The sequence below is a fragment of the Sapajus apella genome, unplaced genomic scaffold (assembly GCF_009761245.1).
Source record: "Sapajus apella isolate SASKATOON/1434 unplaced genomic scaffold, GSC_monkey_1.0 scaffold4, whole genome shotgun sequence".
NCBI classification, from domain to species: domain Eukaryota; kingdom Metazoa; phylum Chordata; class Mammalia; order Primates; family Cebidae; genus Sapajus; species Sapajus apella.
This window is the reverse complement of record NW_022436944.1, coordinates 52902816-52930663: the sequence shown is the minus strand read 5'-3', so window position 1 is coordinate 52930663 and position 27848 is coordinate 52902816. Positions and strand designations below refer to the sequence as shown.

Genomic DNA, 27848 nt, shown 5'->3' with positions numbered 1-27848 from the left:
ACAATACGTTATTATGATCTTTGCTTTAAACAGTTATCTTTTAAAGGACCTTTAAAAAGAGGCAAAAGGCATTTCATATTTATCACATACTTAGCATTTACTATGCTTCTTCATTCCTTCCTACAGATCTGTTTCCTCTTCATCTACACAATTTCCTTTAGTATTTCTTAGTTATAGAAATGTTAGTGATGAATCCTCTCCAGTTTTTTTTTACTTGAAAAAGTTGTAATTTTTAGAAGAGATTTCAAATATATTTAATTTGGTTTTCAATTATTTCTTAAAGGTCAGTGAGTAGTATTCTTATTATTTGAGACAGGATCTCACTCTGTTGCCCAGGCTGGAGTTCAGTGGTGTGAGCGTAACTCACGGCAATCTCTGCCTCTTAGGCTCAAGTGATTCTCCTGCCGCAGCCTCCCAGGTGGGTGAGACCACCAGTATGCACCACCATGCCTGGTGTGTGTGTGTATACATATAAATATATATGTATGTATGAGGGGGGCATATTTTTGGTAGAGATGGGGTTTCACTATGCTGCTTAGGCTGATCTCAAATTCCTGAGCTCAAGCAATCCACCCACCTCAGCTTCCCAAAGTACTGGGGTTACATGTGTGAGCCACCGCACCCAGCCTCCCCCCAAATTTTTTAGCCTTCCTTCTTCTGTTGTTTTAAAGTTTCTCTTTACTGTTGGTTTCTAGTAATTTAATAGTGTGCCTAGGTGTGTTTTTCATATTTACTCACTGAGCTTCTTAAATCTGGGTTGTCTGTCATAAGATTTGGAATTTGGGGGCCATTATTTCTTCACACACTTTTATGCCCTATTCTTTGTCTTCTCTTTTTTGCACCTCCAATTACATCAGCAACTTGTAAGGAAATACTAAGAGATCTACACGTGTTAGACATGTAGACTCTTAATATTTGTAGACCTTTTAACATACACGTAGACCTCTCAATATTTCCTTACAAGTTGCTGATGATGTGTTAATTTTTTGTCTTTTTTCTCTTTGTGATTCAGTTAATTTCTATTAACCTGTCTTCAAGTTCACTAATACTTTCTTGTGCAGTGAAGAATCTGCTGAAATGCCTATTCAATGATTTTTAAAATTTGGAATTTTTCAGTTATAGAAATTCTATTTGATTCTTTTATAACTTCCATGAATCCCTTGAAATATCTCATCCCTTCACTACTTATGTCCATCTTTTCCTGCAAATTCTTTAATATATTTGTCATAGATGTTTTAAGGCCCTCATCTTCTAAATTCCAAAAACTGGGTTACCATAAAGTCGGATTACATTGACTGTTTTCTGTTGTTTATGGGTCACATTTTCCTGCTAATTTGTATAGCTCGTAATTTTAGAACATATTCCAGACAGAACAGTTAAGAATGTAGTATAATCTTATTCTGGGTTGTTAATTTCCCAGAGTACAAGCCCTTCCCTCTATCTGGAAATTAAAGTTAGTGTCTGCTCATTCATAGTCCTTCTAGAGTTGAGCTGGAGCTGGGTCACAGCTAAAAGTACACTTCGATCAGTTGTGTTTGGCTCAATATCCAACCCCTTGATCCACTACATTAAAAAAAAAATCTTGTTAGTAAGTGATAAAGAAGGGTTTAACTTCAACTTCAGATAGTTTTTGTTTGTTTGTTTGTTTGTTTGTTTTTTTGGTTCAAGTCTGGCAAGTACCCTGAATCCATTTCTGCAGGAATGTGAAGACCTAGACGATTTCTCTCTGCTTACTGGCTGCTCCTCCATTGTGGCCTTCTTAGCAAAATTTTAACTTTAGCAAGGGAGTGGGAACAAAAGGGGAAGAATTTCTAGGCCAAATGACTCCTCTTTGCGTTTTGGCCTCTAGGGCATGGCTGATTTAGTGTCTGTCTAAATCAGGTCCACTTGTGCCATGACCAGGCATCCACCCCCAGGTATGAAGCTGCTGTGGCTCTCTTCTTACTCACATATGAAGGCCTTATTTTTCTGGGAAATTCAGACTTTTCAGACCTCCTCTTTGCCACTGCTCTTTACTTGCCCCATAACAAGTATGGTTTTAAAACTCTGTAGCTTTAATGATTATCATGGGAGCAAAAGTCTTTCATGCTCTTCCTAAGTAGAGGCAGAAGTCTTTGTAATAATGTCTAGTATCTTAAGGTCTAGTTTATATCAATATTTCTGAAGTCTAAAGTTAATCAATACTTCCATCCAACAAACTTAATTCATTTTAATCACCCTCTTCCCATCATCCAACTAAACCATTGACTATTTTAGCTCCATCTTGTTTCATCAAATCCTCAACATATTAGTTATTATTGATATTTTCTCTTTTAATCAATCAATACTTACTGAGATTTACCCAAATGGTGACATTTTGTTTTTCTAAAAAGTGTGCAATTTAGTGACATTTAAACCATTCACAATGTTGTACAATCACACTTCTATCTAGTTTTAAAATATCTTTATCGCCCCAAAAGAAAACACTATATCCATTAAGCAGTCACACATGTCCCCCACTCCCCTCAGCCCCTGACAATCACCAATATGCTTTCTGCCTCCGTGGATTTATCTACTCTGCATAGTTCATGTAAATGGAATTAGACAATACATGACCTTTTGGGTTTGGCTTAATTTCTTCATAGAATGTTCCTGAGGTTAATCCACATTGTAACGTATCAGGAGTCCTTTCCTTTTTATAGCTGAATAATATGCCACTGTACATATATACAATCATACATTGCATGATGTTTTGCTCAATGATCGACCACATATATGATGGTGATCCTAGATTATAATACCGCATTTTCACTGTATCTCTTCTATGTTTAGATACACAAATACCACTGTGTTGCAATCGCTCACAGTATTCGGTACAGTAACATGCTTTTACAGATTTGTAGCATAGGAGCAACAGGCTACCACATAGCCTACACGTGCAGTAGGCCATACTATCTAGCTTTGCATAAGTGCACTCTGTAATGTTCACACAACTACAAAATCACCTGACACATTTCTCAAAACATATCTTGAGTGTCAAGTGACGCATGACTATGCCACAATTTGTTTATGCATTTATCCACTGATGAACATTTGGATTATTTCCACATTTTGGCTATTGTGAAAAATGCTGCTATGAATACTCACATACAAGCATTGTTGAAGTTTTCCATTCTTTTGGGTATATACCTACCTAGGGTGGAATTTCTAGGCCAGATAGTAATTCTATGTTTAACTTTTCAAGGAACTCCCAAACTGTTCTGCAGTGGCTGCACCATTAGGGAAAAGGTGTTTTATTTCATCTTCATTTTAGAATAATTTAGCTCAGTAAAGAATTCTAGGTTTACGTTTCCATTGGCAAATGGAAAATATTTTTCCACTCTGCTTCTATTTTGGCTGATGAGAGATTTGTTGTCAGTTTAATTGCTGATCCTTTTGGGTAATCTTATTCACCATGCAGATTAATTTAGGACTTTGTCTTTAAAGTTCTTCCATTTTATTATATTGTATCTAGGTATGAATTTATTTTTATTAATTCTTTCCAGAACCTGATGTGCTTTTCCAATTTGGTGATTTATATCTTTAATCCATTCTAAAAAATTGCAGCCACTATTGTTTCAAATATTATCCTTCTCACATTCTCTCTCTATTCCTTGTCTATAATTTCCTTTAGAAATCATCCAATCTCATCATCTGGGTCTCTTAACATTTTCTATATTTCTGTATCTTTACGCAAAATTTTGTATAAATTCCTCATCTGTTTTTCAGCTTTAATTCCCTTTCAGCTTGATCTAATAGTTATTTAATCCACTTTCCCTTACTGAGGATCATTTCCTTAAGTAACTTATAAGATCTATCATGACCTCCTTTTCATCTGATTATTGAGGTGTGGAAAGCTCAGGAATCTTAGTTTGTGAAAGGTCCCTGTAAAGTTCTCCTAAAGGTTTCACCCTTCTAGCATCAGTTTTCCATTAATTTCTTAGCTTGGAATTTCTGAATCATCTATACATAGTACTAGATTTCTTAAGACAAACTTTCCCCCAGAGGTTTGATTTAATTCTGACAAGTTCTCCCAAAGGTTTCATCCTTCTAGCATCAGTTTTACATTAATTTCTTAGCTTGGAATTTCTGAATCATCTATACATAGTACTAGATTTCTCGAGACAATGCTTCCTTCCCTTTGCCCAGAGCCCTGAGAAGAAAAAGGAATTTTCAAAGTTTCCTCCCCTTCACCCAGGGTCCTAAGAAACAGGAATTTCTCTAGTTTCTTTTCTGTTAAATTTTCAAAGTCCCATCTTACGTGGAGGTGGGGAGGCTTTCCAGGGTCTCTGCATTGTATAGTGATCACATATCCAATTCTTCTACCTGTACATGCTCAAAGACCTTATCCCTGTTCTCTGTGAGGGCTACTAGCCATTACAGATAGCCTGGTATCTGCTTTGGCTAATCTTAGGATACTTGTAACTGGAATGTATCCTCAGATGACTTTCTTAAACTACATACTTTCTGTTTTACTTTATTGTAACCATTTTTTCTACTTATGCTTTCATGCTAGTCCCATTCCAAAGTTACAGAATCCTAAATTCAGGTTTTTTTTCTTTTATGACAATAATATGGTACATAATAGTCTGGTCTATAGGTCAGAATATCAACTATCCTTCGCTGCCATTTCTATAGCAAAAAAAACTGGGTACAGGAGCTAGTTGATGTAAAATATTTAAAATTTTTTCATTGATACATAATAGATGTAGATATTTTCAGGTACATGTGAGATACATATTATATGTACAACATATTATGTATTTTATACACACACACATATATATGTATATATATATTTATACATATATACATTTATACATACATATATTTATATATATATATACACATATATATATTTGTGTGTGTGTATATATGCTGCCCGTGTTGGCCTCCCAAAGTGCTGGGATTACAGGTGTGAGCCACTATGCCTGCCACATGTGATATTTTAATAAATTCATATAATGTGTAAAGATCAAATCAGGGTAATTGAGGTATTTATCTCCTTAAATATTTATCTTTTCTCTATGCTGGGAACATATGAATTATTTTCTTCTAGCTATTTTGAAATACACAATAGATTATTACTAACTATAGTCACTCTACTGATAAAAAACCAGGTGTTATTTCTTCTACTTAACTGTATTTTGTACCCAATAATCAACCTCTCTTCATCCCCACAACCCATACCCTTCCCATCCCCCATTAACCACCAATCTACTCCCTGTCTTCATTAGATCAGCATTTTTTTTTGAAGGGTCTTGCTCCATCACCAGGCTGGAGTACGATGGTGCACCATGGCTCACTGCAGCCTCAACCTCTGAGGCCCAAGCTATCCTTCCACCTTAGCCATCCCCCCTCACCTACATTAGGTATTTCTCCTAATGTTATCCCTCCCCAATCTCCTCACCCCCTACTATCCCTCCCCTAGCCTCCCACCCCTCAACAGACCCCACTGTGTCATGTTCCCCTCCCTGTGTCCATGCATTCTCATTGTTCAACACTCACTTATGAGTGAGAACATGTGATGTTTGGTTTTCTGTTCTTGTGTCAGTTTGCTGAGAATGATGGTTTCCAGATTCATCCATGTCCCTGCAAAGGACATGAACTCATCCTTCTTTATGGCTGCATAGTATTCCATGGTGTAAGGGCATCTTCAAAGAATTCAATTTGAAAAGTATGCACACTATTCACATTTGTTATTTCAGAGTATGAGAGCTAAGGGATGCTGAAGGGAGGTTTATATTTTTCTTTATGTACTTTTGTTGTTTCATTTGCTAAAACTATCATGCCTTTGAATTTAAAAGGAATCTAATAAAGAAATATTTAAAGAAAGAAAAATGACAGAGTAGCAGAACGAGCCTAATATGTATGCACAATCTCACTTTGGTTTTGACTCTCTATATTTTCAAGGGAAGTTAAAAGCTAAATTAACTAGCACATTATTAAAATTTGCAATCATTACACTTTTGGGGAGAAAAGAGAAATGTCTTTGGCTGGGTTCCATTTATTCTATTACTAATTCAAGAATAAACATTTCATGATAAATATTGAGCACTAAATAGCACAAAAATAAAACACAATATAAAATCAAATTAGCTTCTGATGAAAAAATTTTAAAGGCATCTTAATAAGAAGAGTATAGTTAAAGGAAAGATCAATGATTTAATACAAATGCAAGAGGCTTAAACAATGATTAATCCACTGAAACGATAATGCTAGTAGTAATCTTAAAGAATCCATAATTGAGTCCCTAGATGAAGAAAGATTTGGTTCACTTTAAAACTGTAAGTCAACTGATTGATAAAAATGTGAAATTTCCCAGTTAGAAGACTGCACCATGAAGCTAGAGAGGAAAAATTTGAAAAGTCAACATTATGAAACTATTGAGCCTAAGAAAGATTTTTGCAAAGAAAATCTAGGTAGAATGTTTGAAGTTGGGTAAACAAAACAAAAATAATATGACATTTTCCTAAATGACATTAATTTCCTTCTTGTGCCCCTAGAAAAGTGTGTGAACCAAAATAATCACCCAACAAATATCAAATGAATAAAGAAATGCTTTGATATTTCAATTTTTTTTTTTTTTTTTTGAGACGGAGTTTCACTCATGTTACCCAGGCTGGAGTGCAATGGCGCGATCTCGGCTCACCACAACCTCCACCTCCTGAGTTCAGGCAATTCTCCTGCCTCAGCCTCCTGAGTAGCTGGGATTACAGGCACGCACCACCATGCCCAGCTCATTTTTTGTAGTTTAGTAGAGACGGGGTTTCACCATGTTGACCACGATGGTCTCGATCTCTTGACCTTGTGATCCACCCGCCTCAGCCTCCCAAAGTGCTGGGATTACAGGCTTGAGCCACTGCGCCCGGCTCAATTTTTTTTTTTTTTAAAAAAAAAGCTATTTGTGGTTTAAAAAAAAAAAGGCTTCTTTTGGAAATAACTCATATTAAAACACATAATCAACTGTATAGATGCTAAAGATATTATTTCCTACATTTAAGAGAACCACTTAAGTTCCAGCAAGTACATTCTCTAGCCTTAAAAGAGCCTGCTTGCCTGCCATTTGTGACAACACAGGTGAACCTGTAGGACACTATGCCAATGAAATAAGCCAGACACAGAAAAGACAAATACTCTATGACTTCACTTACACATGGCGTGTAAAAAAGTTGAACTCATAGAAGCAGAGAGTAGAACAGTGGTTGCTAGGGGCTGGGAAGCAGGGGAAAATGGGGAGATGTTGGTCAAACGGTACAAACTTTCAGTTATAAGATGAACAAGTTCTAAGGATTTAATGTACAGCATGAGTGGTGATAGATGTGTCATTCTGATTGTGGTAATCATTACAGAATATGCACATATATTAAATCATCATGTTGTCATGTATACCTTGAATATATTCAATCTTTATCAATTAAATATTTCACAAAAGTAAAAAGCAAAAAATAATTTAAAGAGGATATCGAGGATATATAAACAATATAAAAAGCATATAAAGATATAAAGGAATAAAGATTAGATCATCAGAGTTTTAAATAGCAAAGCTTTATGCCAGAAGAAAATGGAATAGCATAATTAAGATAATCAGAAAAAGAAAACATGAATCAAATTAATATCCAGCAAAACTGACCTTCAAATATAAAAGGCACAAACTGTTATCAATGTACAAAACCTCGGAGAATACTGGTCCCATTAACACTTCTAGAGATATCTTCTGGAGAACAAGCATCACAATCAAAATTAAATGATGACGTTGCAATTAAATACAGACTGACAATGAGTACCGAATAAGTTAAATGAGGCTGGGTGCACTGGCTTGTGTCAGGAGGCTAAGGGGAGAAGATGGCCTGAGGCCAGGAGTTTGAGACCAGCCTGGGGAACAGAAGACCCTGCTTCTACAAAAAAATAATAAAACAATAGTCTGAGCATGGGGGCATGCATCCATAGTCCCAGCTACTTGGGACACTGAGTCAGGAGGAATTGCTTGAGCCCAGGAGGTTGAGGTTGTAGTAAGCCCTGATCACACCACTGCACTCCAGGCTGGGTGACAGAGTGAGACCCTATTCTCTAAACAAACGAACAAACAAATAAACTTCTGGAAAGGTTTATGTAGAATTTGATATTTGTTTTGTTTTTTAAGGTTTGATAGAATTCACCATTGCAACCAATTGGTTCTGCATGTTTTTGGAAGGAAAGGTTTTCAACCACCAATTCAATTTCTTTAATATGTATAGAAACTTTTAGTTTGCCAGGACTTGATGGTGTTTAAAAAAAAAAAAAAAAGAATTCTTTAGGTTACCTATTGTTTTTTTGAGTGAGTTTTGGTAGTTTGTGACTTTCAAGGAATTTCTTTCATCTAAGTTCTTAAATTTATTGGCATAAAGTTGTTTATAATATTGTCTTATTATCATATTTTTTCTTAGAGACAGAGCCTCACTCTGTCACCTGGGCTGGAGTACAGTGGCGCAATCTTAGCTCACTGCAACCTCCACCTTCTGGGCTCAAGCAATTCTCCTGTCTCAGCCTCCCAAGTAGCTGGGACTACAGGGGCACACCACCACGCCTGGCAAATTTTTGGTACTTTACTAGACATGGAGTTTCACAGCGTTGCCCAGGCTGGTCTCAAACTCATGAGCTCAGGCAATCCACCCGCTTTGGCCTCCCAAAGTGCTAGGATTAACAGGCGTGAGCCACCACTCCTGGTCTATCATTTTAATAACTGTAAAACATGCAGTGATATCTCCTTTCTCATTTCTGAAACTGGTAATTGTTGTCTCTTTTTCCTCCTACTCAGTCTGCTATTAGGATAATAAATAATTGATGTTAAATAAGTAAAATAAGTAAAATAAATAAATAAATAATAAGTTAAATAAGAGTTAAAGAGAGAAAGTATAATATATGGTAGCTAAAAGCTTTAACAATGTAGATTTATTTTAATACAACCATTAAGAAATGGGTGCTGGAAGCCAGATAGCTTTCCCAGAATCTCTGGATGGGCTGACTTTTTGCCACTCTTCAAAGACCAGAGTAAGTCCTTACTTCTTCAAATGCAGACATCAATGCATAGCCACAAGAATCACAAAAATCAGGGAAACATGACACCATCAAAGGAACAAAATAAAGCACCAGTAACCAGCCCTAAATATGGAGCTTTACAAACTGCCTGACACATAAATAGAAATAAGCCAGGTACAGTAACTCATGCCTGTAATCCCAATACTTTGGGAGGCTGAGGCAGGATTGTTTGAGCCCAGGAGTTTGAGACCAGCCAGGGCAACACGATGAGACCCTGTCTCTACAAAAAAATTTAACAATTAGCCAGGTGTGCTGGCATGCTCCTGTGGTCCCATCTACTCAGGAGGCCGGGGCAGGTGGATGGATTGAGCTCAGGAGGTCAAGGCTGTAGTGAGCTATGATTGCACCACTGCACACCAGTCTGGATGACAAAGTGAGACCCTGTCTCAAAATAAAAATTAAAAAGAATAAAAAATAGTTGTCTATTTATATTGCATAGCTCACCGAGCTAATTAAGTCAACTAAATGAAATCAGGAAAACAAAATTAGCTCAACAAAGAGAAACCATAAAAAGAACCAAAAAAATTCCTTATCTAAGAACACAATGACTTAACTGAAAAATTCCACAGAGAGCTTCAGCAGCAGACTTGATCAAGCAGAATAAAGAATCAGGGAACCGAAAGACAGGTCATTTAAAATTAATCACTCAGAGGAACAAAAGGAAAAAGAATGAAAAAGAGTGAAGAAAGCCTATCAGAATTATGGAACACCATGAAGTGAGGTAATATATATCCATTATGGGAGGTGGATCCCAAAAGGAGCACAGAAAAAGAAAGGGGTTGGGCGGTGCCAGTAGAAGCTTACATAATTAAATAACAGAAAACTTCCCAAGTCTGGAAATAGATACAAATATTCACACAAAATCAACTCAAAAATCTCCAACTGGGTTCAATCCAAATAAGACTACACCAAAACACAGGATTGGCACACTGTCAAAAATTAAAGAAAGAGAGGATCCTGAAAGCAGCAAGAAAACAGTAGCATATCACATACAAGGAAACTTCAATGCAGTTATCTGCAAATTTCCTAGCAGAAACCTTACAACTTACAAAAGTTGTAAGGTTTATTCAAATGATGGTATATTCAAAATATAGAATTTGGCTAGGTGCAGTGGCTCATGCCTATAATTCCAGTACTTTGGGAGGGTGAGGTGGGCAGATCACTTGAGGTCAGGAGTTCAAGACCAGCGTAGCCATCATCTCTACTATAAATACAAAAAAAAAAAAAAAAAAAAAAATCAGGCAGGTGTGGTGGTGTGTGCCTGTAATCTCAGTTACTTAGGAGGCTGAGGCAGGAGAATTGCTTGAACCTGGGAGGCAGAGGTTGCATTGAGCCAAGATTGTGCAACTGCACTCCAGCCTGGGTGACAGAGCTAGATTTCATCTCAAATATTTTGTTTCAATATATAATTCTTTAAAAAACCTGCCAACTGAGAATACTTTACCCAGAAAAGCTGTCCTTCAGAAATGAAGGCGAGACAAACTTTCCCAGACAAACGAAAAAAGCTTTGGGAGTTCACCACCATCAGACCTACCCTACAAAATGTAATTAAGGGGGAATTCTTAAAGGTAAAAGAAAATGATATTAATTAATAAGATAAAAACATATGAAAGTATGAAACTCATTGGTAAAAGTACATAGTAAAAAAAAGTACATAGTAAAATTCAGAATACTCTAATACTATAATTATGGCATATACATCACATATGTTTAGAATAAAGATTAAAATATAAAACAATTAATAAATATAGCTATAATCATTTTTAAGTGACACACTTGTTTAAAAATGTAAATTAAGACATCAAAAACATAAAATGTCAACGGGAGAAAAGTAACAGAGTTTTTATATGTGACTTTGTTTTTTCTTTTTGCACAGAAAAGGTCTTGCTCTGTTACCATGCCTGGTAACTCCTCGTCTCAAGGGATTCCCTGCCTTGGTCTCCCAAAATGCTAGGATTACAGGCATGAGCCACCATGCCTGGCCTGTACACGATTTAAGCCATTAACAGCTTAAAATAGCATGCTATAACTATAAGATGTTTTATGTAAGCCTTACGGTAACTAAAAGCAAAATCTTGTAGTATATACACAAAAGATAAAATGTAAGGAATGAAGGCATACAACTATAGAAAAATTATTAAAAAAATTATAAAATCACAAAGAAAGACAGCAAGTGAGTGAAAAACAAGAACAAAGGATCTACAAAACAACTAGATAATAATTAACAAAATGGCAGTAATAAGGCCTTACCTATCAATAATTACCTTTAATGTAAACATATTAAATTCTACAATCAGAAGACATAAAGTGGCTGAATATGTTTTTTTTTTTTTAAGACCCAACTATATGCTATCTGCAAGAGACCCACTTTATCTGCAAGTATACACACAGACTGAAAGAAAAGAGATGGAAAAAGATATTCCATGCAAATGGAACTCAAAAAGAAAGCACAAGAAGCTATATACTTACATCAAATAAAATAGACTTTAAGTCAAAAACTATCAAAAGAGACAAATAAGGTCATTATATAATGACAAAACAGATGAATTCATCAACAGAATATAACAACTGTAAATATATATGCACCCAATATCAGAGCACCTAAATATATAAAAGCAAATGTTAACAGATCAGAAGGGAGCCATAGACTGTAATATAGAAATAGCAGACAGTAGAAGATTGCAATACAGATACTGTAGATTGAGACAGTAGATATCCCACTTTCAGTAATGGCACATAATCCAAATAGAAAAATCAACAAGGAAATATTGTACTTGAACCAATATTGTACTTTAGACCAAAATATTGTACTTTATTTTGTACAAAAGAATATTTTGTACAAATATTGTACAAAAGAATCTGACAGACATAATTTGAACATTTCACTCAACAGCAGCAGGATACACATTCTTCTCAGGCACACACAGAACATTCTCCAGGATAGATCATATGTTAGTCCATGAAATAAGTCTTGACTAATTTAAGCAGTTTGAAATTACATCAAATATGTTTTCTAATCACAACTAGAAACCAATAAAAAGGAAAATTTCTAAAATTAAACAACATGCTTCTGTACAACCAATGGGTCAAAGAAAAAATTGAGAAAAATATAAAAATATCTTTCAGTAAATGAAAATGGACACACAGCATACCAAAACTTAAAGGATGCAGCAAAAGCAGTTCTGAGAGGAAATATTATAGCATTAAACACCAGCATCAAGAAAGAAAAAAGACCTCAAAAAAATGGGGGCTGAGAGAAATAAGAAGAAAAATTATTAACTGTTTTCAGGACTCATGTTGGTGACAACTGTATTATTACTATTCTGAGGCTGTTGTGTGTGTAATGTAGAATAAAGCAAATGAGTAATTACAGGATATTCTAATTCTATAATCTCATGTGCCAGAACCAAGACCATCAGTGTGGATGAAAGAAGACAGAGATATAAAATTGATGACATTAAGTAATACCTATAGTCCTAAATTTGAATAAGTAAGTATGAAATTATGAGTTTCTTATACATGACATAAATTCAGTGTGCTGAAAATACCTAGAAATAATAACCAGCCCAATAATCATGAATATCTCTAGCAACCAGACTATAGTCTTGAAATATCCTTTCCCATAGAAAGAAACCAATACTTCTAAAGAAGTGGCCTAATTCCAGGTCTGGGGTAGGAACTATATGAGATGAGCCTGGTATGTCTTATCTTAGATAGGAAGGAAACTAGCAAAAGCTATAAGAAGCCAGGAGCAGTGCCTGTAGTTCCAACTACTTAGGAGGCAATGGCAGGAACACTGAGCTGAGGAGTTCAAAGCCAGCCTGGGTAACAGTAAAATCCTGCCTCAACAAACAAACAAAAACAAAAACAACAACAAAAAACTAAAAATAAGCCCTATTAAGATCATGTAAAAGAATTCAGGAGCCAAAAAGACAGGACAATTTGATTTTCAATAAAGGTAATTTCAGTGGACTGAAAATTACCAAATATGTTTAAATTCACAAATATGTTTAAATTCACAAATTTATAATTAAAAAAAATCTACGTGGTCACCTTCAGAGGATAAACCAATTTTTATTTTTAAATAATTTCTGACTTACAGTAAAGTTGCAAAAGTATTACAAAGAATTTTTGCATATTCTTCACTCAAATTTGCCAAAGGTAATTTACACTGCATTTGCATTATCATTTTCTCTACATATTTTTTATATATATGTATATATATATACATATATATATATAATTTTCTCTGAAATATTTGAGAATAGGTTGTAGACATGATGCCCATTTACCCTTAAAATTCTCAAATGTTTCCCCAAACAAAAATATTCTTTTTAAAATGCAGTATAATTATCAAAATAAGGAAATTAATAGTGATATACTACTATTATCTAACCTACAGATCTTATTAAAAATCTGCCAACTGTCCCATTAATGGTCCTTAATGCAAAAGGAAAAAAATGTGACCCAGGATCCAATTCAGGATCATATACTGCATTTGGCTGTCATGGCTTCTCTTCAGTACCCATTAACCTGGAACATTTTCTCAGCGTTTATCTGTCATAACTTCAACATTTTTAAATGCAAATAGGCTTTGTAGAATGTCCTTGTGTGTATATCTAATGCTTCCTCATGATTAGATTCAGGTTATATAAATTTTTGTCAGGAATGCCACAGATACGATATTGTGCTCTTAGTACATCGCATGAGGACGTCTATCTGTACTGTTACTGGTGATGCTAACTTTGATCATTTGCTTAAGATGGTGTCTGCCAGACTGGCCTATCATAGTTACATTTTTCCTTTTGTAAGTAATATTTCTCGTGTGGAAAGACTATTTGAAACTATGTAAATATTTTGTTTCTCATCATGCCTTTATGCTTCTCATCATAACTTTATGAGAAACAAAATATTTACATAGTTTCTCATTATTTCTAATAATCTCATTATTTCTAAAACTGGTAAATAAAAGGACAGAACCAAGCATTTTCCATGCCTTTCCTTTATAAAATATAACACTGGCACTCAAATAGAACTGAAGTGCCTCTTTATAAACGTATTCCAATAAGTGGGAATAAAAAGAATGAAAAGAATGAGAGTATCACCACTTTGCAGCCCCAGTAATGATGTAGACAATAAGCATTGACACTAGCATCTCAAAAAAGATAAAACCAGACATTGTATGACTCCTGATGAACAAATACAGCACCACAGAAGCCAAAGGGGTAGAATCAATCTGATAAAGTCTCTGGATCCAACTGTCAATCTTCCAAGAAATACAAATGATGGAGGAAACGTGAAATTGCACCACAAGGACACAATAAGCATCCAGACTGTGGGAACTTCTATGGGCCAAATAATCCAAGTTCCGCAACAGACAAAATGTATGGAAGAGAAAGATACAGAGAAAGGACCTGAAGATTAATTAAGACTCAAAGGATTTACAATTTTTTTAAATGGGCAAGACTAAACTTTAATGTCTAAGGATGCAAATATCGGTGATCAATCTACAAGGAAATGAAACATGGTGATAGCTATAAGTCAAGATAGTGGTTCCTTCCAAAGAGGAAAAAAGCAGTTGTGATTTCAGTGGGCACAGAGGTGCTTCTTTCATGACTGGCAAAGTTTATTTATTTGACTTAGGTGGTGTCTACAAGGATATTTGTCTCATATATTGGTTTTGTGTGGTTTTCTGACTATATATCGTATTTTACAATAAAGTTTTTTTTGCTTCAAGGTTCCATTGGAGATAATAATAATAACAAAAACAAAAAGAAAAAAACAATTTTTTTTTAAAATAATGGATGGGTAGAAGAAGCAAAAATGGTACGTGATAAATATTTGAAACTGAATAAGAAAAACACTACAGTTCAAAATTTGTAGAATGCAACAAAAGTAGAGCTTTAAGTGTCTAAAGCTCAAAAAATAATAAGCAATTAAATGTCCAACTTATGAAGGTAGCTAAAGAAAACAGAATAAAACTCAAAGAAAACATTTTTTACGGAGCTATAAATGGAAGCTGTTAAAATAGAACTGAAGAAAAAAATAGAAAAGAATAAAGCCAAAATCTAGTTTTTTGAAAAGACTAATGAAATAGGTAAACTTCTAGTGAGACTAATCAAGAAAGAAGGGAGCACTTGAGCATAAACTAATGATATTAAGGAAGAAAGTAGGTACATTACAACAGACGCAGCAGAGTTCACAAAGAAGATAAAAAAACAGCCACCAAGACAAAATTTACAACTCAAAGTAGACACATTCCTAGAAAAATAAAACTAGTAAAAGTGACTCAAGAAAAAACAGAAAAAAAGCTTGAAAAATGCTATTCATATCTAACAAATTAAAGTAGTAATTAATTTCCCACAAAGAAAATTCTAGCCTCACATAATTTTATAGTTCTAACAGACTTTCAAGGAACAATTAAACCAAGACAAATAGACACTTCCAGAGAACAGAGAAACATGTGAATATTGCTCAACTCAATTATTTAAGGCATTAATTCAAAAATCAAATAAAGTCAGTATGAGAAATAAATTTGTGGCCCCTGGTCACTCGAAAATACAGATGCCTTACCAAATATGTGGTACTGAAACACAGAAAAGACAGAATACTAGAAATAGACCTATGCATATATGACAGAGGTGATAAGTGCATTTCTCTGTAGAAATGGAAGGATCATTCAGCAAATCAACCTGGAAAATTTGATAATCCATATGCAAAAGAAAACAAAAATGGATTCCTATCTTACATATAAAAATATGTACCAGAGTGATTAAAAACTGAAATATCAAAAACAAAATTTTTAAGCTTTCAGAAGAAAACATATGTGAATATCTCTGTCTTCAGGGTAAGGAGGAAGTTCCTTAAGAAAGCACAAAAAACACTAAGCATAAAAGAAAATATTGATACATTTGACTTCACACAAGGCATTTATTCATTAAGAGAGGCCTTAGAATGTGGGGAAAAAAAAAAAAAGTTAGAAGATAGGAGAAAGCACTTGTCAGCCAAACGTTAATATCAGTACAAAGACTATGCTGAGAATACAAAGAACTACAAATCAGTAAGCTGATAACCCAATAGGCGAAAAACAAAAACATGTGTTTCACTGAAGAGGAAACACATGTGACTAATACACATATGAACAGATGCTCAACATTACTAGAATCCAGGGAAATTCAAAACAAAGCACGGTAAGATGCCATTCTACAGTCCTTTGGCAAAAACTAAGATGTGACCAACTCTAAGTGTTAGAAAGATTCAGTTAGGCACTGAATTTCTTAACCACTCTTTGTATGAATAAAAACTGGCAAGACCGTTTTGGAAAATGATTATTTCTTTATAGAGTTAAATATTTGTAGAGCCTATAACCCTCATATATTCTACTTTCAGAGAAAATTGTGTACTTGTTCACCAGGAGACATATGTAAGGATGTCCACAGCAGCACTGTGGACAAACACTGGAAACAATCAAAGTACTTAGTAAAGGGGGAAAAAAATAAAATTTTGGTACATTCACACAGAATATTATACAAAAGTAAAAATGAATGAGCAACAGCCAACCAGAGAAACAAGAATCACCTTTCATAACATAATTTTGAGTGAAAAACATTTCTAAGAATATACCATACACATACTTTTTTTACAAAGTGAATAAACAAACAAAAGTAAACATATTGTTTAGTCAAAATATATTTAAGATAAAAAATTTTTAAGAAGAAATCATAAATACAAAGTTGTTACTACCTTGATGGTGGGGAACAAGGAGGGGCAGCATTTGCGTACATTCCTTATATCACAAAATGAATAAAAAAGGGCAATGCATGGATCAATGATAAAATGTATCATTAACCAAGAATTATGAGTAATCCAATTCTGCATAACTCAAGTTTTAAAAATGCCGCAGTAACCATCCTGCATATATGCCTCAGTGTGCTTTTGCAAATATATGTTAGTAAATTCCTAGAAATGGAATTTGTGAATACATACATTTAGCATTAAAAAAAATTTTTCCAGTGGCCCTACACAATGGCTGCTACAGTTTATATTTCCACCAAAAGTATCTCCTACCTCCTTGTCAAAATCTAGTATTATCAAACTTTTGGGTAATATCTCATTGTTATTTTGATTTGTACTTTAATATGGGCCTTGTTGAGCATCTTTTTATACATTTATTGGCCATCTGTATTTCTTCTTTTGTTTGTGGCTCTTCAAACTGTATTTCTAAGAAAATCAATCTACCTTATTCTTAATAATTTTGAGTTTTTTCTTTGCATATTTAAGAATAATGCCTTTGCTTATAATGTGTATCTAATTATTTCATCCACCACTGTACTATTTATCTTTAGTATGCTATAATTTTCCATACTTCACTATTCATAGGGTCAAATTTACCAATCTTTTCTGTGTACTGAATTCACAGTTTTTAAATGAATAGATGTCTAACATAATTTGCTAGGGATGAGGCTCTGGGCAAAATGTATCTAGTTTCTATCGTTCTTATCAGAAGAGCTTTATTGATGTTTCATGGCATCAATATATAGATATAAAATCCAAAGTCATCCTCAGGGTTTTCATATACAAGCATAACCCCAACCTACACTAAAGAAAAGTTGCTTCTGCCAATTTGGACTTTGGTTCCAACCCCAAAATAGTACATAACAGTATAGGGAGGTAATGAAAAAGAGGGCCTTTAACCTTCTGCATCTGATTTCAACTTACACACTTATTCAGTCCCACACTGCCACACGCAAGTCAGAAAACAACCACGAGAGCAAACAAACCAACCTAAAAAAACCTCTTTGGCAAAAAGGAAGAAATCTGCAGAGATGCTTAAATTTGAATGTGCAGCATGTACTCCTCAAAGAGCATCTTACCTGTTAGGATGCCCTGGAATGTATATAAGGCAGTAGGCATCACAGACAGCAGGAAATAGAGGCAGCAGTCCTTTAAAAAGTCCATGGAGTGCTGGAACCAACCAGCAGGCGAGAACCCCACTCAATGACACCCACAGCAGGAATGAGCCCTTTACTGCACTGCTTGCCTAGGCCCTATGATAAGCACTGGGCTATATCTTAATGACTCCAACAAAAACCACAATGATTTTCATTCATGGGATTGGCTTACAAATTTGAGAAAAGGAAAATTTGAAAATGTATATGCTAGTCATTTTATAATTTTTCCTAGCAAACTCAACTACTAAAACGGTCATATTATACGAAATTGTGTCTTTGATTTCATATTGCCCAGAATTATTAGGCTCAACGCCCTCATTTGGGACAACGAAATCTTCCTTTATCAAGCCAATAAACACTGTATTTAATTTTATCATGTATCCACACAAATTTAAAAAGAAAAGAAAATTACATGAATAATGGTAATTTAATTTTTTCAATATGCCTAGCAATTTTTTTTCATTATTATTTATGACTAACTGGAGCTTTGTCTTCTTAGAATGTTTGAACCTGTTTACTGCAGGTATCACTATCTCCTGTGAGAGAGTTTACATCTGCTTGTTCTTCATCACTAACATCTGAAAGCAACCACAACAGAAATTAAAACTTAAAGTCAAATTGCTATTAAAAGTTATCATCTGAGTTTTAGGCCAATATTTAATTCATAGAATACTTTTTTTTCCTTCTCCAAAAAAGAATAGTTCCTTCCAAGAGACTATCTTTTTTTATAATGCGAGGTAACTGCAGTTGTAAATCGGCTGTCACAAAACCACACATCTGCTTAAGCAATAGTAATTGTCAGTTTAATATGACAGTAGTATGCAAATTCTATTGAGACTGAATTAGTCCAGTTTAATGAAATGAAGTATTGGGCCTTCACAGAGTTACTGAATAACCAGGTACTTTGCAGAGATATTTTTAGCAGTAGCATGTATTAAGATCCATACTGAGAGCTAGATTCAACAGTTGCTTGCATTAAAGCGGACTCATTGTCGAATAGCAGTTATTATTCAGGTATCCAAAAATCGACATTAATAACAATAAGAGCTAACATTTATTTAACACTTACATGCCAGGTACTCTAAGAACAACAACCCCATAAGGTAAGAACTATTATTATTCCCATTTTACAGATGGGGAAATTAAGGCCCAGAGAGTTAAGTAACCAAGGTCACACAACTAATAAATGAGAAGAGTTGAAGTATGAACCCAGAAAGTCTGATTCCAACAGTAATATGGACAATAACAATGTGGAAAAATATATGCAAGGATAATCCAACTCACTAATAGATAATGGTTGCAATGAATTAAGTACTTCCATTATTACAAAAATTATGTAACTGACTCTCCAGGAAGAACAATATTGAAAAGTTATTTGTTGGGCTATGTGAGAGCAAAGGGTAGAAAAAAACTTCATTCGCCTTAATTTATGAGCAAAAGCTGGATTTAAAAAAGCAAAATTGTAAAAACTTGTTCAGTAACAAACTAAAAATGGGTTGTAGAGAAGCAATCTGTGAATTAACATATTTTCTTAAAACTGTCAATAAAATGATCAGATGAAAAGAAAACATAGATTTTTCTAAGTGTATTCAAAGTGATAGCAGAGAGATGAAAAGCAGCATATTATTCCAGATTACGCTTGTTAATGGTTCCAAAGAGGAAGCTGAAATTTCAGTTGATATGATCGGAGCTAGTTGAGAATAAAAGATGGCAGTAACAGAAGCAGTCAAAAGTTGCAGGAGAGAAAATGATCTAGACTGAAAGAAAATAAGTCTATTGCAAAGTCAAAGAATTCACACGTATTGAGGAAGTAAGACTGAAGGTGAACAGGAATTCAACAAGATTAGGAGCAAGAGACTGCGCTGTCACAAAGAAGTCTACAATATGAATTAAAAATATAAGCCAAGGATAGACAATGAAGACATAATTTAACAGAGCAGAAAATAAGCAAGATTTAAGCTTCATGGCGGGGGCGGGGGGGGGGTTCATTACACCCAGTGTTGTGGAATTAACTAATGATGAAGATGGATGCTTAGGTAACCTGGTTCAAACCCTTTTTCAAATTTTTTTCTTAGAAAGGGTAGCTAGGAAAAGGGAAAGCAACACAGAGAATGGAAAGTCTGAAAGTAAAATGACAGAAATGATTTAAAAGCCAGCAAAAAATTCTGAAATTAAAATACATGGTTGGCTAGGGTTAATTTTGAGACTCATGAGTTGGAGAAGACCTGTAGGGGCAATACATTAAATGCCCCTTACAGACTCCAAAATGAGAACACAAATGGGAATGTAAGTCTATGAAGAGACTTAACATTTGCTCTCAAATGGCAATTCTTTCTGAAAAATGATCTATGTATGAGCATTATGGCATGATTCAAAAGCTGTAAGTAGTGAAGATGACCTCCAGAATTCCTAACAGCTGAGTCCATCATGGATCTTTAAAAGAACTGAAGTTTCCAAGATGCAGTTTAGAAATCACACTATTATAGAAAGTGATATAATTCTTTTTATTTTTTTTTTTTTTGGTATCAACAAACAGAAACTGTTCATGGCTGAGTACAGTATAAAAGCCAACCCTACCAGAGGAAAAACCATTCAGTTAGTAGCCTTGAGTCACAGCAGCAGTATGCATGAGAAGGGTGGAGTTTAATCACACCCTAGTGTTTAGTGATCAACATGGGCCTGCTTGAAGCTGCTTACGATTCCCCAGGATAAGAATACCACATTTAGATTACAGCTTGATGCCTGTTCTAGAGAAATGTTCAGATGAAGCCTGGAAGCACTGCATAATTGTAGGGGACACCATCTACACTGTGGTCTACGTGGATGGCATCTGTGCAGTTGTATAGTGCCAACTTGCCTATCCTGACACAGTTGTATTGCTTCTAACAACTTACTGTGCTTGTGCAAAGCCTTTTGGGTTTACAAGGTAAACATACATTTCTTTCTTGTCAGCAAGAAAGTTTAAACTCGTCAAAAATGCCAAAGAACATTCCCTCTTATCCAAAAAAAATATGTTTTATTGGAATAAAACATAATCGATTTTTTTATACAATCCTGCCTCAGTTTTATTTTTTTATCCACTGAGAAGCTCATGACAATAGTGTCAAACAACACCCGATGACTAATGAAACACCCTCTGAAGTCCCTGAAATGTGATCACTACCACAAAGAAGCTAAGTCCTTACCCCATTTCTAACTCAAGGAAAAATGTCTAGTAACCTGATGACAGCAAAGGTGAGGAATCTGAGGCATCTACAAAGTGGCTCTGTGGTGAACTTGGGAAGAGATGAAAATAATTATTCCCAATATTTAAACAAAACTCATACTCATTCCCCAAATGTTAAAATGAGATTTAGTAGAGCCAGGGAATGGACTCATCTGGTCAATCTCTTATTGCACGTCAGCATTTCCCCCAAAATTTTCTATGGAATACTAAAAGGATCCCATGGTCAGTAAGTTAGAAATGCCACAATTACCCAATGTGTATCATTACCATACACATTAATCTATTAAGGCCCTGTGAAGTCCTGTAGGTTTTATTAACCCAGTGTTTCCTACAGTCATTTGATCATAAAAACTGGGTTTCTGTTGCTGTTGTTTGGTGGAGTATCAGTGATAAGAGAAACAGAGTTAGGGAAATGACTCTCAAGGATTACCATATATACGCTTATTAATTCCTTGTAAAGAATTAAAATATAACAACATCTAAAACAAAAATTAAAAAAAAATTTTTTTTTAGACAGTCTCACTCTGTCACCATGGCTAGAATGCAGTGGCACAGTCAAGGCTCACTGCAACTTCCGCCTCCTAACTGCGTATGATTCTCCTGCCTCAGCCTCCCAATTCTTGTGCCTCAGCCTCCCGAGTAGCTGGGATTACAGGTGTGCACCATGCCTGGCTAATTGTTTTGTATTTTTAGTAGAGATGGGGTTTCACCATATTGGCCAGGCTAGTCTTGAATTCCTGGCCTCAAGGAATTCAAGACCCACCTCAACCTCCCAAAGTGCTGGGATTACAGACATGAGCTACCACTCCTGGCCTTAAAATAAGATTTCTTTTGATGATTGCATAATACTAAAGAAAACTGAAGTGCCTCCAGGCTAACAAATGTTGGTTTGATAGCTTTACTTGGTTAAAACCACCACCAAAATAACATTTACTGCATATTCAGTGAAGCCAGAAATAAAAGACAAAAAGCCTATTTTATAGTATTGTCACTTATACTTCTCATAAAACGAATAAAAACATATCAATACTTGGGGTTGACAGCATTTTAAGTGCTAAGAATATATCATAACTGTGCTTATCTTTTGCATTTATTTTTAAACACTTCTGCCAGAAAACATCAAAAACTTTATGACTTCAGGAGCTCACAACCTTGCAATAATCTCTCCTCAAATTACTGACTTCATCATGATTATCTATGGAAACCAAAACAATGGCACCTACTGAAGATTATTACAATACTTACCACATTACAAAAAGAATCCAGACCAATGCTATGTACATACTTAGTACATTCTGGATTAGACCAAGTAAAATTTAACAACAAGCTGAACAGCATTCTATAAAACAAAAACAAAAAGTCAGTTAGGCTAATTCTGTCTGTTTTTCTCTGCTGTGGACTCACAGTGAGAAAGAAGACAGTCTCGGAACTTGATGACTAAATCAAATCTAAACTCTTCATCCAGAATTTATCTACACTTACCTTAAGAGAAGTTCTTTGGGTAACTTTTTGTTAATAAGGCCTTCATCATTGTTTGAGAAAACCTGGAAAGAAAAAAAAAAGGAAATTGTGAAAATGTTTTCAACCAATGTGGAAAAATGTTATTTGTTTTTATACTATTAGATCAGAACAGCCCCAATCACTGTCCTGGAAATAGCGTGTTACTAATTTCATGATGCCACCACATTCTAATATTAGTAATAGAAAACATTTTATACCCTATCACTGTTTCATAAAAATAGCAATACATAGCCATTTGATACTATGTTGTATTGAAGGTTCTAGCCAAAGCAATTAGACAAAAGATAAAAAAGATGTCCAGATTGGAAAGGAACAAGTAAAACAACCTCTATTTGCAGATGACATGATCTTGCATACAGAAAATTCTAAAAGTGCACAAAAATCAATTAGAACTAATCAAGGAGTTCAGCAAGCTAAAGGAAACAACATACAAATGTACAGTATAGTTATACAAAAATAAACTGAATTTCCACATGGTAGCAATGAACATCCTGAAAATATATTTCAGAAAACAATCCTATTTACAACAGCATCAAAATGAAAAAATACTTAGGAATAAACTTAACAAAGGAAGAATAAGACTTCCTTATGAAACTTATACAATACATTGTTGAGAAAAATTAAAGAAGACTTAAATAAAAAGACTTTCATGTTCAAGAATTGAAAGACTTATTAGTGTTATGTTGGCAGCACTCCTAAAGTAATTCATAGATTTAATGCAATCTTTCTCAAAATTCCAGCTGCCTTTTTTACAGAAATTGAAAGACTGATCAAAAAATTCATATGAAAATGCAGAGGACCCAGAATAAAATAATCTTGAAAAAGAGAAACAAAAGTTGAAGGACTCAAACTTCCTGATTTCAAAATTTGCTACAAAACTTCAGTAATTAAAACAATGTGTTTACTGGCATAGGGTAGACATATAGATCAATGGAACAGAACAGATAATCAAAAATAAAATTATTAAATTGGCTAAAATAAACAGAATCCATAAATTAACTCTTAAATTTATGAGCATTAATTTAAATGGAGAAGGAATAGTCTTTTCAAGAAATGGTACCAGAACAACTGGATATATACAAGCAAAACAATGAATTTGGCCCCCATCTCACTTCATATAAAAAATTAATTCAAAATGGCTCAGAGACTTAAATAAATATAAGAGATAAAATTATAACCCTTGGAAGAAAACATCAGCATAAATCTCGGTGGCTTTGGATTATGCAATGGTTTCTTAGCTATGACACTGAAAGCACAAGCATCAAAAGAAATTGATAAACTGGACTTCATCAAAGCAAAAGACCTGGCTGGGCGTAGCAGCTCACCCCTATAATCCAAGCACTTGGGGAGGAAGAGGCAGGCGGATAGCTTGAGGTTAGGAGTTTGAGACCAGCCTGGCCAACATGATGAAACCCTGTCTCTACCAAAAGTGCAAAAATTAGTTTGCTGTGGTGGCACATGCCTGCAGTCTCAGCTACTCAGGAGCGTGAGATAGGAGAACAGCCTGAACCTGGAAGGCAGAGGCTCATTCCTGTTGTAACATGTATCAGTACTTAATTCCTTTTTATTGATGACTAGTATTTCACATCTTGGAATGCCACATTTTTTTCATCCCTTCAGCTAAAGGATATTTTAAAATTATTTCCACTATTTGGCTGTTAAGAATAATGCTGCTATGAACATTTATGGACAAGTATTTATAGAGACCTATATTTCATTTCTCTTTATTGACTTACAAGTTGAGTTGTTCAGTCATATGATAACTCTTTTTAACCTCTGAGGAACTGCCAAATTGTTCTCCAAAGTGGCTGTACCATTTTACATTCCCACCAGCAGGGTATGAGAGTTCCAGTTTCTTTCACCATTACGAAAAGCCTACATATTGTTTGTTCCCATTTACATTAATTGTCCAGAAAAGGCAAATCCATGGAGACAGAAAACAGGCTAGTAGTTGCCTGGTGCTGGAATGTGACTGCTAATGTATGAGGTTTCTTTGGAAGGTATGAAAAAATTCTTGAATTAGACAGTTGTAATGTTCATACAACTTGGTGAATATACTAAATCCCACTGAATTGTACTTTTTAAGTGAGCAAAATGTATAGCGTATGATGAATATCTCAATTTTTAAAAAGCAGATTAGGGAGAGGATCCAAGATGGCCGTTTAGGAACAGCTCGGGATTGCAGCTCCCAGTGAAAGCGCAGAGGGTGAGTGGATGCCGCAATTTTATTGCCCACAGACTAGGAAATTCCCAGGCGGAGGAGCTCCACAGGTCGCCAGTGCGGCTGTGCTGGCCGGCACCGCTGCTTTGCCCCGCGCGGCCGCTTTGTCAGCGCCCTGGAGCAGCAGTTCTCCGTACAAAATACACCGGTCTGGGCGCCCTTTTGGCTGGCGATTGGAGCCACGGGAAGTCGCCCATTCGTCTGTTTAAAAAGGGGACTGAGCAGAGAACCAGGACAGTAGATTCCAGGGCAAAAAAAAAAAAAAAAAAAAAGTGCCACAAACCTCAGTGCTGCTGTTTAAGCCAGCGAGTGAGTGGCCGCAGGGGAAAACAAACAGACCCCGGTGCCTCTTCAACAGGCGACTGGAACACCAACTTAAAAAAGGCTCTGAGGCAGGGAGCCAGGCGATCAGGCTCGGCTGGTCCCACCCCCACAAAAGAACAGCAACCAGAAACTCTGGATTGAGAGTTTAACAGCAAGCGCAGCTGAACCCAGGACGGTCCAGCTCTGTGGGGGAGGGGCGTCCGCCATTACTGAGGCAGCCCACCACGACGGAGGTAGTCGGCCAGTGCTGAGGCAGCCCGCCGTTGCCAAGGCAACCCACCATTGCTGAGGCAGCCCACCGTTGCCAAGGCAACCTGCCACTGCAGAGAGACTCTGCCTCAACAGAGGCAGGCCACCACCGCCAAAGCAGTTCTAACTACACCCATATAAACAGGACTGCAGGGAAGTTCACTTGGCAGCTGGGCGGAGCCCACAGCAGCTCACCAAAGCCTCTACAGGCAGACAGTGACTAGGCTGCCTGCTTGCTGGGCAGGGCAGCTCTGAAGGAAAAAAAAAAAAAAAAAAAGAGAAGGCAGTAACATAACTGAAACTCATAAAGCCCTAAATCCCTGGGACAGAGCACCAGGGAACAAAAAGCAGTTTATGAGTTCTGCTGCAGAAGGCCTAAACATACCTGCCCAGCAGCTCTGAATGAACAACAGAGTTCACAGCTCACCATTTGAGCTCCTATAAAGAAGAGACCGTCTCCTCAGGCAGCTCCCTGACCCCTATATATCCAAAGAGCCACCTCATAAAGGAGAGATCAGATTAACACTAGGCGGGTATCCTTCTGGGACAAAGATAGTAGAAGAAGAAAACTGGTAACAACCCTTACTGTTCAGCAGCTGCTGCAGGTGAACCCCAGGCAAGCAGGGCCTGGAGTGAACCTCAGCAGACCTACAGCAGAGGGGCCAGACTGTCAGAAGGAAAACCAAGAAACAGAAATAACCTCATCATCAACAAACAGAGCGTCAATCTGAAAGATTTGAGACCCAATCTGAAAGCCAGCAACTACAAAGTCCACAGGTGGATAAATCCATAAAGATGGGAAGAAACCAGCGCAAAAAGGATAAAAACACCCGAAACCAGAACACCTCTCCTCCTACAAGGGATCACAACTCCTCACCAGCAAGGGAACAAGGTTGGATGGAGAACGAATGTGATAAATTGACAGAATCCGACTTCAGAAGGTGGGTAGTAAGAAACTTCTGTGAACTTAAAGAACACGTTCTAACCAAATGCGAAGAAACTAAGAACCTTGAAAAAAGATTTGATGAAATGCTAACAAGAATGGACAAAATAGAAAGGAATATAAGTGAATTGACGGAGCTTAAAAACGCAACACGAGAACTTCGCGAAGCATGCACAAGTATCAATAGTCGAATTGATCAAGCAGAAGAAAGGATATCAGAGGTCGAAGATCAACTCAATGAAATAAAACAGGAAGGCAAGACTGGAGAAAAAAGGGTAAAAAGGAATGAACAAAGTCTCCAAGAAATGTGGGACTATGTGAAAAGACCTAATCTACGTTTGATAGGCGTACCTGAATGCGACGAAGAGAATGAATCCAAGCTGGAAAATACTCTTCAGGGTATTATCCAGGAAAACTTCCCCAACCTAGCAAGGCAGGCAAACATTCAAGTCCAGGAAATACAGAGACCACCACAAAGATATTCGTCAAGAAGAGCAACCCCAAGGCACATAATCGTCAGATTCACCAGGGTTGAAATGAAGAAGAAAATACTAAGGGCAGCCAGAGAGAAAGGTCGGGTTACCCACAAAGGGAAGCCCATCAGACTCACAGCAGATCTCTCAGCAGAAACCCTAAAAGCCAGAAGAGAATGGGGGCCAATATTCAACATCCTTAAAGAAAAGAACTTTCAACCCAGAATCTCATACCCAGCGAAACTAAGCTTCATAAGTGAAGGAAAAATAAAATCCTTTGGGAACATGCAAGTACTCAGAGATTTCGTCACCACCAGGCCAGCTCTACAAGAGCTCCTGAAAGAGGCTCTACACATATAAAGGAACAACAAGTACCAGCTCAACTAAAGGGCAAAACACCCAGCTACCACCAAAATGGCAGTATCAAATTCGCACATAACAATATTAACCCTAAATGTAAATGGACTAAATGCCCCAATCAAAAGACGCAGACTGGCAAATTGGACAAAAAGCCAAAACCCATCAGTGTGCTGTATCCAGGAAACCCATCTCACATGCAAGGATACACAAAGGCTCAAAATAAAGGGATGGAGGAAGATTTACCAAGCAAATGGAGAGCAAAAAAAAGCAGGAGTTGCAATTCTCATCTCTGATAAATTAGGCTTTAAAGCAACAAAGATCAAAAGAGACAAAAAGGACATTACATAATGGTAAAAGGATCAATGCAACAAGAAGAGCTAATGATCCTAAATATATACGCACCCAATACAGGAGCACCCAGATACATAAGGCAAGTTCTTAATGACTTACAAAGAGACTTAGACTCCCACACAATAATAGTGGG

At 36.0% G+C, this 27848-nt stretch overlaps 1 protein-coding gene across 9 annotated transcripts in view; it reads right to left on the bottom strand.

Moving 5' to 3' along the window:
• FBXL2 (F-box and leucine rich repeat protein 2) overlaps window positions 1–27848 on the bottom strand; it is a 111119-nt gene that overhangs the window by 68219 nt on the left and 15052 nt on the right. For 5 of the 9 annotated variants that reach the window (XR_004265580.1, XM_032268948.1, XM_032268976.1 and 2 more), the window contains exon 2: window positions 22756–22817. Coding sequence is in view for 2 of the 9 variants with exons in the window: in XM_032268948.1 (XP_032124839.1) it covers window positions 22756–22817 (62 nt within the window). In the remaining 7 variants the exon portion in view is untranslated. Of the gene's footprint in view, window positions 1–22518; window positions 22613–22755; window positions 22818–27848 lie in introns of those variants that run through there. The other 4 variants (XM_032269004.1, XM_032268967.1, XM_032268995.1 and 1 more) reach the window with 2 other exon arrangements.